Here is a 13,895-nt window from a genome sequence, read left to right as displayed (position 1 = left end):
TCATTACCAAAGACAGGCATAACAATCAGATACGTACTCTGTCCGCTCCCAAGATTGAGCTAAACTATTCTGCCCTTCACTCTGCTGTTTTTCTGAGCCAGACCTGAGCGATCACTGCTCTCTCCCTGCACTAACTCCTGTGAGACCCTCCAACTTTCCATGCCCCTTCTCCAAGTTGATTAGATGCTGGAGCAGCACTCCTATCGGCTCAGCTGAGTGGCTGTTTTTCTCTTTAGGGGTAGGACAGCCTCCTGCCATTTACACGGTTGCATCATATCGATGGTTTACTTTCATAATAGGTCTAGTTGTACTAATGACAAAACACCTCCAGTGCATCATCATCTATATATTTCCCAAGTGTGGCCCCCATCTATGGATACCTAAATCTGTGGATCAGGGCCACGAGGAAAGAAAAGAGATATTTCTACACACATGAGGGGCAAAAAACGCATGGTCGCTTTAGCCTCCTTTATTCCGTTTCAGCCAGGATTCAGCCAGGATCTAATGCACATTTGGCGAAACGGGATCCTGGTTGAATCCTGGCTAAAACAGGGAATAAAGGAGGCTGAAACGACCATGCGTTTTCACCTGAGGAGTCCCCCGCATTTGCAGAAAAATCTGAAATCCTTAAAAACATTACATTGGGGGGTGTAAATACCCCCAAAAAACTTTAAAAAATTGTCTGTGCATGGGCAAACATAAAAATGTACCACTTTTTCACCAGCGGAAGCTTGGTGAGGACTCAAATCAGCAGTGTCGGGTCTGTGGGGGGGGGAGGCCGTAGCCTGGATATGAGACCCCCCCCCCCATGAATCTCATGCTGGGAGCCTTGTCAGCCCTGGGATAAGTGGCGGCGGTGGGGGAAGGGAGCCACAGCAGGCTCGGCAGCACAGGATAGGAGCCTCACAGACCAGGGATCAGTCTCATGCCCCTGAATTAGCCGGAAAGGAGGGTTATCTGTCAGGGAAGTGTGGGTATCTTTGCTCCCTTGCTTAGTTGGCAATGAATACTTGGGGCGGTAGAGGGTGGGAGTGTCCTCACTGCTCCACGCCAAGCCAGCAAGCCTGGGGTTTGCTTGAGTCCTCACTGCCCCATGCAATCGGCAACCAGGGAGTTTGGTGGGGAATGGCAGCAGTCGTCTCCACCCTCCCCCCCCAAAAAAAATCTGGCAATAAGGGAGTTGGACGGCGGCAACAGCAATAGGAAATTCCTACAGATTTTGGGGTGGAGACTGGGGAGGGGACAGTTTGAAGAGGGGAGGGGACAGTTTGAAGAGGGGAGAGACCTCAAAGGGGTTCAATGTCATAGACTCCTCCCTCCAAAGCAGCCATTTGTGCCAGTGGAACCAAGGTGTCGGCTGCAGATCACTCAGAATTACAACGCTCTCCAGATGACAGAGATCAGTTCCCCTGGAGAAAATGGCTGCTTTGGAAAGTGGACTGTATTGCATTATACCCTGCTGGGTTTGCTTCCTTCCCCAAACCTTGATCTCTCAACGCTCCACCCCCAATCTCCAGGAATTTCCCAACCTGGAGCTGGCAACCCTAAGAGGGAACTGATCTCTCTAGTTGGGAGATCTGATTCCAGGAGATCTCTGGGCCCCACCTGGATGTTGGCAACCCTAAAAGGAGAGAAGGAAGCAGAAGAGGCTATGGGGGTTTTCAGAAGAGGGAAAGAGGAAATAGTGGGGGAGGGGAATTAGATGCTTCCCACAATGCTCTTGCAGGTTCCCACTTGTCTATATTCTAATAGCCAAGTTGGGTGATGGAGATTTGGAGGAGGCTGTCCTCGGGTGCCCAACCCCCGCAGACATATCACATTCATGGTCCTGACGTGGCTCATAAAGCAACTGCCCAGGATGTGTTGGTTGCCTTTTGAGGCCTCTCTGTTCAAGGCTGCCTTCACTCTGGCCTTTTTGGGGGCCCTCCGGGTTGGGGAGTTAGTAGCTGGCTCAAAAGGGGACTGCTCCAGCCAGGCTTTGGGCATGCAGAATGTTTCAGTTAGGGGATCAGTGGTTCACCTGGTCATCAGGAAATCCAAAATGGACCGGAAGTGACAGGGGGCGCGCTTGCGTCTTCATGACTTGTTGCCCTGTGCAGATAACTTTAGCCTTCCTAGCAATTCACCGTCCCCTCCCTGGGGTGTTCCTCATTTCCTAATGATGGTGCGCCCCTTATCAGGTACCAATTGACCTGGCCTCGCTGGGGCTGCCTCAGGGGGACTTAGGGGCCCACTCCTTTCAGATCAGGGCAACCACCACAGCTGCCAATCTGGGGCTTCCTCTGGGTCACATACAGGCCATTGGCAGATGGAGGTCGGCCACATACAAGGCCTATATCAGCCACATATGGGGAGTGGCTGCTGGGTCATCTAGATCCTAGTCTAACCACTACACTGGCTTTTTTGCCAACTTGGAGCCAAAACCCTGTGCCAATGCTTACCTCTTTCAACAAGTTTCTCTGGACTTGCTGCTGGAATAAAGGAAAACTTCTGATCACTGGCACCTTTAGGACTCAAAAGGCAGCCAATGTTTGCAATCACCACCATTCCTGATGGTATGTTTATTCTTACCCAGCAAGCCAGCAATATGGCAAGATACAGACTCTAAACTCAGCTCACAGGGCACTCCTTTTTTCCGCATCAAGGGTATGACCAGCATTGCTATCTAACATCACTGGTCAGCCCATTATATGGGGAGGAGAGAAAAGAGTGCTTGGGCCTCCTGTTGTTTCTCCCAGCTCCTGCTCAATAGGTTATCAGTACTATTAGAGTTGATGACATTGATCAATAGTTTGGAAAAACAGCAGTAGCCTCAGTACCTGGATGCTGTGGGGATTCCCTATCACCAGCTTTTGTGAGCCGAGTCCAGGGCAGCCACAGGTTGAAAGGGGTTTCCATAAGAGAAGTCCTGCTGGATCAGACCAGTGGCCCATCTAGTCCAGCACTGTGGTTCACACAGCAGCCATTTACCCTGAAGTTAAATACTTAATGGTATTTTTCCTTATGTGGGGTATACATTCTATCTGTGCCTTTAACTAGTGTGACTTTTAACTAGTTTCTAAGCACCATGGGGAGATCTGATTTTTCCTTTTAACTACCTTCTGACTACGATAGAAAATTGCCCCCAAAGTGCAGAACTACTGACATGAATGCTAACCTTCATAGCATTGTGGTCACTGTTCCCAAATGATGCAACATCTACATTGCATGCCAAATCTTGAGCCCCACTCAGAACCAAGTCCAGGGTCACCACCCTTCTGCTTGGCTCTGTCACCAACTGTTCCAATGCACAGTAGTTTATGATAGCTAGGAACCTCATATCTACAGCATGACTCGAGCACATATTTGCCCAGTTAAGTGTAAAGGTAATTGAAATCACTCAGTATTACATCCTTTGCTTTCATCACCTGCCTTATTTCCTTCTCAACCTCAATATCTTTCTCGTGGCTTAGATCAGGCAGGCAACAGACACTTTCCACTCTCAGTGGAAGATACTTATGGCCTAGTATCTCCATCCATGATAATTCCATGGGTAAATTTATTCCTCTGATGTTTGATGGCTTGACTCTATGACCTTTTTGATAACCACAGCAACTCTACCCCATTCTGTCTACAGAGTTTATATCTGCTGATAACTGCATCCCCCAGTTTCCGTTTCATCAAGTTTTTGAAATGCCCAATGTATCTACATTTTTATTTAACACCAAGCACTCCAGGTCCCTTGTCTTGGCTCAAAGTCTTCTCTAATATTGACATATAGAAACTTGTACCTTGTTTCCCTAAGGATCCTCACCTCTGCAGGGCTTTAGGTTTCCTGACACAGCCCTCCTTTAGTGCCATACTCTTAACATTCAAGTTGAGAGTTGCTCCCAATCCATATTGCCGCAATTGTTTACTGCTTCATCTCTGGCAACATCCCTGCTGAATGTAGTTACCTACATTCTGTTCATAATTAAAAATCTCACCTATGATGAAACTATTTTTAAAAAGGCAGCAGTGATACTGCAACACACACACTATACAAAGCCAAGCTCCCACAGCAACCCACAGAAATGCTCCTATGAACACATGAAGCTGCCTTACCCTGAATCAGACCCTTGGTCCATCAAAGTCAGCATTGTCTACTCAGACTGGCAGCAGCTCTCCAGGGTCCCAAGCAGGTCTTTCACATCACCTACTTACCTAGTCCCTTTAACTGGAGATGCCAGGGCTTGAACCTGGGACCTTCTGCATGCCAAGCAGATGCTCTACCACTGAGCCACAGCCCCTCCCCACAGTCTGTTTTGTGATGTTATCTAGGTTATCTGTAGATACCCTAGTAGATCTGACCACAATCTATCCACAGTTAAGCTCTTTTATCGTGTCCCATTCAGACTATATTTGATCACATGTCTAAGCACTCTGTGCCACTGACTTGGGATGCGTAGGCCAATCCTATACTATTTAGTTATAAGATACAATCCTCTCCCAAGTAAAACATGCACAGGATACTGAACTCCATGGGACTTATGTCCAAGCCAGTCAGCATAGGTCACGCTACACCCCTCATCCTGGCTGACCGGATTATACATTTTTGTTATGTTGTAACATAAGAGCCCTGCTAGATTAGACACACACCACAAAAGATACCCACAATGCTAGCAGACCAGTTTATAGAGTGGCTGACCAGCCACAAGCAAACCATTGCTAGTACCCAAAATATTGTATTCAAGGGCATACTGCCTCAAAACATGCAGGTTCCATTTGGCTATCATTGCTAACATCCATTGACAGATCTAAAGGAAAACACTTGGACAGACATTTGATTGGTTCTTGTAGGTTATTCGGGCTGTGTAACCGTGGTCTTGGAATTTTCTTTCCTGACGTTTCGCCAGCAACTGTGGCAGGCCTCTTCAGAGTAGTAACACTGAAGGACAGTGTCTCTCAGTGTCAAGGGTGTAGAAAGAGTAATATATAGTCAGAAAGGGGTTGGGTTTGAGCTGAGTATTGTCCTGCAAAAGTATTGTCCTGTAAGTATCAAGATAATGTGCTAATGAGGGTATGGTATGTTAATATGGAACCATTGTATCCTGAAGTGATCTGTTAATGTGTGTAATCCAAAACTAATCTGTATGGCTATTGTTGAATGTTGTCTTTGTCTGGAGGTGTTTCAGGGCAGGAAGCCAAGCCTTATTCATTCTTAAACTCTCCTCTTTTCTGTTAAAGTTGTGCTGATGTTTGTGAATTTCAATGGCCATTGAAATTCACAAACATCAGCACAACTTTAACAGAAAAGAGGAGAGTTTAAGAATGAATAAGGCTTGGCTTCCTGCCCTGAAACACCTCCAGACAAAGACAACATTCAACAATAGCCATACAGATTAGTTTTGGATTACACACATTAACAGATCACTTCAGGATACAATGGTTCCATATTAACATACCATACCCTCATTAGCACATTATCTTGATACTTACAGGACAATACTTTTGCAGGACAATACTCAGCTCAAACCCAACCCCTTTCTGACTATATATTACTCTTTCTACACCCTTGACACTGAGAGACACTGTCCTTCAGTGTTACTACTCTGAAGAGGCCTGCCACAGTTACTGGCGAAACGTCAGGAAAGAAAATTCCAAGACCACGGTTACACAGCCCGAATAACCTACAAGAACCAATGAACTCTGACCGTGAAAGCCTTCGACGACATTTGATTTTTTTAAAAAGACAATACTGATACCAGTACAGGGCCACATTCAGTCAAGAAAGATAAACATTTCAATTTAGTCAGGGCTCTGCAACATTCTTCAAGCTCTTTCCCAGACTCTTTAGTCTGTTCTCATAAGGCAGGTTTTCCAATACAGAGATCAAGATGCTCACCCTTTTCTGTACCTTTTTCAGCTATGAAGTTTCCTTTTTCAGAGGGTGCGACAATGTCCACAGGGGAAAAAAAGACTTTATTCAACTTCATTAGGACAAAATCCCACTTTGAAAGAACTGTGTGAACACAACAGGAACTGAATCTGACCCCAACGGAACTCTTTTGGTTCAAGACTCCACTCCTTTATTTCTCTCTTCCCTCTGTAATGTTTTGTGAATGTACAGTATTTCCATTTCCCAACAGGAAAAAGGCAAAATGTATTGACAGATTTAAAGTGTATTTATGCATCCTTTGTCTACTTCATGAAGGCAACCAACAAGTGTGAGCCATATACCCTCACATACAGCGTACAGCAGAAGATAAAGCCTGCTATTCAGAGAGAGCTGAAGCCTCCAGCAATGCAAAGCAAAACAAATAATTGGGATATGAATACAGTACTCAGGCTCAGTTCAGATATCACACTGAGTGATGGTTTATTTTAACTAATGTTAGTTTTCGACAGATGATCACTCAAACCATGGCTTACCTGCAAATATTGGTTTAGCTGCCTTCTCTCTAGCACTGGACACTGCCCCCAGGTAACATGTCACAATTCAATTAAGCCGAGATACCGGCTTTCATACATTGCATAAAAAACACAGCCAAGACTGCTGTTAAATCAACCAACATGAAATCCTGGTTTGATAGCCCTAGCCATGCATAGTTAGTGGATAAAGCCTGCATTCAGACAATCATACTAACATAAAGTTAAATTAAATCATCGTTTTGTGCAATGTCTGAACTGAGCCATACTCTAATCACCAGCTCAAGCAAGTCTCGAAAGCATCATAGCACTGCTACTCATCTGGATTTCACTCAACAATGATAATAATAGGTCACCAACCCAGATTCATTTTGAGCATGCTATAAAATGACATTAAACCCATAACACCAAGTATACTTAGCAGGAAGCAAGTGCCACTGAATGCAATACAGGTCAACATGTATCGGGCAGGGTTGCAAAAGGTAAAGTGGGATCTAGAGCTTCCAAAGATGAGCACACTAAAAAGCATTAAACTACTAAAGGGCAGGATTCGTTCATGGTGGAGATATTTTCAGGAGATATTCTGAATAGGTATCCATGTTAGTCTGCTGCAATAAAAAGAAAAAGGAGTGCTGTGGCTCCTTATAAACTCTCTGATTCAGATTACAGGGGCCATAAGACACCGTTTTGCTATGTTTTGTGCACAGTTCGTCCCAAAGTAGTTTTTTAAAAGGCTAAAACAAATATCAAAGCATCAGTGCATTAGATCTACATAAACCATATGGCATGCCCCCAGGGAAATGGTTTGGGATCCTACATAACTTCTGACATGACTACTATCATGTTCTACCACTCACTGCCCCTCACAGGTCCCAGTGCTGGCAGTCTATCAATCCACCCACACATCTGGAAATTTCTATTTGTTAACTTCTCACTACTGAGGATCAATTATAACAATTATCCAATGATCCAGTGCTTGTTTTTGTTCTTAAATTAATCAGCAGAATTTCTTTTGCAATAAAGTTTCACGAACTGAAAAAGCAAGCGTTGTACAGGAACGGCAGATGTCACTCTGATCTAAAGAACATTTCAGGAAAATCTTTATTGGAACTCTTGTGAAATCTGAGGCAGACTCAACCAACATTTTTACAGCAGTCATGAATCCTTATTGGCCTAGAGCAAAGTAACCTATATAAATCAAGGATATGGCAAAATAAAACCTTTTTTTCCATTTACATGAATAAAAATGCAACCATCAAAATTATGTTCTAACTGTACAATTTTAAAAACAGTGACATGTCAGGGGATCTATATTACACAGGAAGAATACAGTATTGTTCTGTGACGCAGGAAATGTTTAACATGTAGTCTGAAAATTGAAAGGAAATAGCTGATACTAGAAACATTCATGGATTTAAGTGCAAAAATTCAAGGATGAGAGATACTTCGCACAGAAGTAATTTCATAAACTTTAGCAAACAAACCACAAGAAGGTTTTTTTTTTCTTTTTTGCTTTTAGGAAATGTCTAATTAAAAGATTACCCATCGCTTTTTTGTTTAAAAACAATTATGTAAAAAGTTACACTTTCTGAACTGGTGAGTCCCGACGACGTGAATGTTCCATCAGTTTCTTTGACAGTCTTAGTAGCAAAGATGTTTTGACAGATGGCAACTGGTTCGGTAACTCCTCTTCTACACTGCTAGGTTGATTTCCTATGTCAAATGACTGATCACCTGACACAGCAGATGCATGTCCATTGAGCATGCCCTGCGGCTGTAGAACTCCATCTAGAATCTCATCTCGTGCATCTCCCACAGTGGCGGGAACATTACTGTCCTTATCCATACTTTCTGTTTCATCAGCTCTATCATAACTATAGTCTCTGCTTTCGAAGAGGGAGGAAGGAGACTCTGTCTCTCTGTCATATTGTGGCACTGTAGGGCTCCAGGAAAAGTTACTATCATACTCAATATTCCCCTGGGTTTCAGGCTCTTTATCACTGTCACTATCAATTGTAATCACAACAGGTGAAGAAAGCGTAGAGCAGCCCATGGGGCTTTTGTGCGATCTCTTTCCCCTTTTCCTTTTCTTCTTATGATGCCTGGCATCGGTGGCTTTCCCTTCATAAATGATTTCCACACTTGGGCTTCTTGACCTTTTCCTCCTCTTTTTGGGGTGACTCTCAGGATCCAGCTGAATGTCCAAAAAGCTATCTTTTCTTTTGTAACTGTCCCTGTATTTCAGCAAAGGTTTCTGAAGGGCATTTCCTTCTTTTGTAGAAGAAGTTTCTTTGCTGCCTCTGTGGGCACTCTCTAAGTGGCGAGACTTGTATTTCCTTTTGCCACTGGGCTTTTCAGAACGCATTCTCTCTGATCCCAAAGGAGTCCTAGATCTGCTGCTGGATCGACTTCTTGATCTGCGTCTTTCATAGTAGTAATATCTGCTTTCATTATGATTTCTAGGATTTCGACTATCTGTCCGTTCAGAGAAAGACTGTATTCTGTAGTCTGGGCTAGAGGACTGCCTTGAATAGTGAGCTCTGGCCTGAGTCCGCCTTCTGTATTCATAACCATCCCGGGGTGCGTTCATACTATAAAAAGTATATTCCCATTTGTTTCTGCTTTGGTAACTGTCTCTTAGGTAATTATCACTGTCTTTACTTTTTGATCGTCTTCTCCTATACTCGTTGCTCCGGGATCTGGATCGGCTTAAATCTCGGGACATAATGCTCTCACTGCTTAGAGAGCGAGTTTGGCTTTTTCGAGATAGACTCCCGTCTCGTGACTTCTCGTCTCGTGACCTCTTCTTGTCTCTCTTGTGCTTACGCCTGCTTGACCGATTCCTTTTCCGTTTTTCCATGCTGTGATGTTTTCTCTTACTTTTCATGCCATGGCGTTCTCTGCTGCAAGAACGTTGCAAATGGGATTCAGACTTCCTTCTTTTGGACAATCTGTAATCATTATCGTCGTCACCACCTCCACCTCTTTTTGTAGCAGAGCTTTGAAGCCAATTCCTTGTAGCAGACTCCCTTGTTTTAGTTTTCTCCTTCTCATCCCTTTTGGATTTCATCTTACTTGAGAGGGACATATTGCCATTATAACTGGATCTGCCATCCCTGGACCCGAGAGAGAAGGGTGATGCATACCCACTGGCATCAGTATCACTGAAATTATGATACTGGATAGGCAGCACTTTGCTCACATCTTCATTTTTAGCATTATCAACTGATCCCTCAGAATCTGAAGACAACTCAACAAGTTCAGGTGTCCTCTCTGCTAGCGGCTTCACATAGCCGACGATAACACAGTTATCAGAGGAACCATCACTCTCGCCATTGGTCTCCACACTAGCAGACAACCGCATTTGTGCCTGAGATGCATTGGCTAGGGGCTCTTCATCAGAGCTTTCTGAAGTGTCCAAGGTGGCTGATACGTCAGCACTAACTTGCTCTGCTGCACTGGAGTATGAGGGGCCTGGTGTTTCATCATCCCAAGGTGCCTGACCGATTCCAGTTGTGAAGATATTACGGTCTGGTTCCTGGGAATCTGCTTCATCCGGAGAGATTGTAATGATGGAGGAGTCAGAGCGGCTTCCTTCTTCATATGATGGAGCAGGACAATCATAGTTTGCATGCTGATCATAGGCATCTATGTTAAAAGGGCATCTAGCAAAGCTAATGAACTCATGTAAAAAGTGTTCTGTGCGATGCAGTAAAAAAGGTTTTAAATCTTCAGCAAATGCCTGGCTCTCCAAATCATACCTAGTCACATTGCTCATGATGATATGTTGTACAATATTGACCAGGGAACCATGAGCACCAAAGAGGACAGTCAACTCACGCTTTAACCATGGAACTAGCCTATGAAGGCAGGCAGGATTCCTGCGAAAAAATTCAGCGGATATGTCTCTATACCGACCTCCATCTTCAATGTTTCTAACACGTATACCAGAGCGATACAGAGCCCTTCTAAAGTTAATAATCTCCTGTTCTTGAATCTGTCGCATAGATCTACCCTCCAAGCTAGCTTGTCGCAGTGATGAAAGACGTCTAATCATCTGGTGCATTTCTGCATCTCTGCGCCTTGGTGGTTGACTTGACAAGCTTTCAAACAATATCCCGTTGTCTGGAGGAGATGCTATCCTTCGTGATGAGGAATTCCTTCGGGGGAAAACTGATGTACGCCGTTCCCTTGTTAATGTAGTCCGGTAACGGAATCTTCTCCCATCTGGATTACCAAAAGATCCATTCCCTGAAGGTCGTACAATATATTCCTTAAAGTCATCATCAGACCGCATACTATGGATGATAGAGTGAAAAGGTTGCTTGCAGAGCGGACATTCTGCTTTGTTTTTGGACCACTCCTGCACACATCGGAAACAGAATCTGTGGTAACAACGATTCAAATAGGCCACGTTTTCAAAGTTGTCCAAGCATATTGGACATTTAGAGTCTGGAGATGCATCTGTTGCCATTGCCTGATGCAGCCTGTTTGTCCCAGATTTTGGCGAAAAACCATCTGATCCGAAGTCATCTGTCATATTCTGCAAACGGGAAAAAAAGTGATCATCAATATGTACTTGACTGCCAGGCACAAATCCCATCTAGCAGTGCTCCCCCACCTCCAAATTCAGGAAAACATGCATGTCGGAATGGTTAAGGCTGCTATTCTTAGCATACTTACTTGGCAGTCAGTTAAACTGATATCAATAGAGATTTTGACCAAACATGCTTTGGACTGAGATGCAACGGATCTATCCTATACACACCTATTTAGAGGTAAGGCCTCTTGAACTCAGTGGAATTATGTCTGAGCAACTAGGAATGGTGTTAGAAACATTTCTTTGAATTTTAGTGGCAGTCTAGGATTATGCTTTGGCTGTCCACTGAATATGCATTATAAACCAGGGGAACACACTTAATCTGTATTGCAAATGCACAAGAATTACTCTTTTGCCAGAATGGTGCCTTATGTTTTTCCTTCTCAAGCAGGTACTGCAAGAATAAACATTTCCTATCAATGCTGAGAAATTACAATCTAGCAACATTCATTATGGCTAAATGCTCTGTGGAAAGCGGTCACACAAGTGGTGCAGACATCTACTAGAAGTACTTCTATCAACATTAATGACATGATATAAAGGTCTTCTCTACAATGATGCCCATATTATAATGTGAACTTCTTGTTTATCAGATATGTACTCCCCTATCTGAAACCCCAGGTCCTTTCTTGCTAGGGCTCATGATCTCCTTGACAACTTATGTGTAAGAGACATTTTAGAACTCTGCCTTGCATCTGGTTCAGTTTTGCAGGAAAGGAGTATATTTAACATTTAAATCAGATGCAAATAAAAGACACTTCCAAACTTCTAATGACTCTCAGTGGATGAGCATTTTACTGTAATCTCCTTCACCATATTGTGGGATAATCAGTCAATAGTTTCTAAAGTAAAAAGAACTGTACATCAAACCAGTTCAAAAAAAATATATCACAAAACGTGATTTTAAGGCTCTTCCACCTAAACCTCAGTATACCTCACTCCACTACTAAAAGAGTGATATTCTGCACTCATGAGATACACAACTGTTATTGCAAACATTCCAGAACTGAGTATTTAAAACATGGGTTGTTCCTGAACCCTGATGAAACACAGCAAGAAAAAAATATGTCACTTGAAAAAGCATTCTGAATTAACTTAGCTAAGAAGGTACTGAAATAGGAAAGCCACACTTTCTCACCATCAAGCCTACACCTGCACCAACTTATCTGACTGGACTACCGGTATAACATAATTTATGCTAATGCCTAAAGCATTACATAAAACGCTAAGCATCATTCCCTCCAGTAGCAAAGTTGGTGGTCCCATGCTCACCAGCAGGCACTGAAAAGGGGCCATTCAAAGAGTTTCTGCATTTCCAGAAAACTGCCCAAATGCACAGCTAGTTATTATTTAAAACACACTCACACACAAATCTTAGTAGTGCTATACATATGCAAAGCTTTCTCACAAAAGCAAAAATTTTAAGAAACAGATAAAGCCTCCTGACAATAGCTGAGGGGGCAGGACTGCCCAAAAAAGCTTCCCTTAAAAAGAACATTTTAATCCCATCTTTCTTCCAAGAAGCATGGGACAACATACAGGGCGAAAACACACGGGAGGCTTTGCCTTGGATTTGCCGCTCTCTAGATGCACATTTTCCCTATCTGGATTCTGAAAACTCTGCATGGGGGGGGGGGGCTTATTTTTGAATTCTGAGAATTTGGCTGAGGAAAAGGTGCATTTAGAGAGCGGCAAAACCTCCCATGCGTTTTTGCCCACGTAATTCCCCCTCTATTTTACCTCCACAACAACTCTGCGAGGTCAGTTCAGCTGAAAGTGCTCGAGTAGCCCCAGGTTACCCACAGAACTAAGAGGGGGTTTGATTCCAGTCTGGAGCCCCGGACCCATTGCACTGAGTCAGACAAGCAACTACAACACACACACACACCCCAATCATCCTCCCAACCAACAACATTCTTCTCCAAAGAGATGGGGGGGGGGGGAGCGGTGGAGCCCTCAGCCCCAACCCAAGAGCCTTGGCTAGGCTCCGCCTGGTCAGCATCCACCGCTCCCATCAGGCCGAGCGGATCTGATCTGGCAAATTCCCGCAATCCTGCCTCTGAGCTGGTGCAGAGTGCCACTTTGCCTCCTACCCCACGAAGACCTGGGGCAACCCCGGGCAGCCCTGTCACGCTGGATTGCTGAAAGTAGCCCTTTTTTTAAAAATAAAAAAAAGGAAGAAGAGGAACAGAGTCCTGCGGGTTTTCTTCGCCGCGCGGCTAGCCCGCTAGGAGGATCTTTAACCCCAACGGAGCGTCTCCCTCCCGCCCTGGGAGAGACTGGCCGGCGGGCTGCAACCTACCAAATTCCATCGGGGCGGGGGAAGGAAGGAAGGAAGGAAGGAAGGGAAGAAGAGCAGGGAGTCGGGCTCGAGGCCTCGAGCGGAGGACCAAGATGGACTAATCAGCCCCACACATGCGCACACGGAAAGCACAGCTCGCGCCGGCCTTCGCCCACAGAAGCGAGAGACGCGGCGCCGACTGCCGCCGACCCCGCCGGAAAAGAGCCCGGATGACCCCGAGCTGTAACGAGCCCCGCCGCCCTCGCAACCGAATGTCCACCCACTCACCGGTTTCGAGCGTTGGCGCCGGCGGCCGTTGGAGCCAACGGCTCGGCTCCGCAGCTCCCGCGGCTCACACATGGACGGAGTACCGGCCGCCCGAACAATAAGGTCGGCTGCCGCCGCGGCCCGGTCGAGCCGGATACACAACCCGTACGGAAGCGTGGCGTTCCGGGTTAGCAGGCTGAGAAAGGAAAAGCTCGCGCGCTTGACCCGCCGCACACTTCCTCCCAAGCCAGGGACGCCCCTTGACCCCGCCGCCCCTGACGCGGTCGTCCAATAAAGAGCCGCCCTCCTCCCCGCCCTCCCCCCAACCGCCGGCCCAGTCAGTTTACAAACTGCCAACGT

At 45.2% G+C, this 13,895-nt stretch overlaps 1 protein-coding gene across 1 annotated transcript; it reads right to left on the bottom strand.

Moving 5' to 3' along the window:
* Positions 1 to 7,942: 7,942 nt before the first annotated feature.
* TOPORS (TOP1 binding arginine/serine rich protein, E3 ubiquitin ligase) lies at positions 7,943 to 13,628 on the bottom strand. Its single transcript, XM_056848961.1, has 2 exons — positions 13,290 to 13,628; positions 7,943 to 10,930 (listed from the first exon to the last, which is right to left on the bottom strand). Exons 1-2 carry the CDS (start codon positions 13,626 to 13,628, stop codon positions 7,967 to 7,969), a joined length of 3,303 nt encoding a protein of 1,100 aa, XP_056704939.1. The 3' UTR covers positions 7,943 to 7,966.
* Between the last annotated feature and the right edge of the window lie 267 nt (positions 13,629 to 13,895).

This window comes from Euleptes europaea, chromosome 4 (genome assembly GCF_029931775.1).
Source record: "Euleptes europaea isolate rEulEur1 chromosome 4, rEulEur1.hap1, whole genome shotgun sequence".
NCBI classification, from domain to species: domain Eukaryota; kingdom Metazoa; phylum Chordata; class Lepidosauria; order Squamata; family Sphaerodactylidae; genus Euleptes; species Euleptes europaea.
Note: the sequence above shows the minus strand (reverse complement) of the source record. Positions and strands in the feature narration are given on the sequence as shown.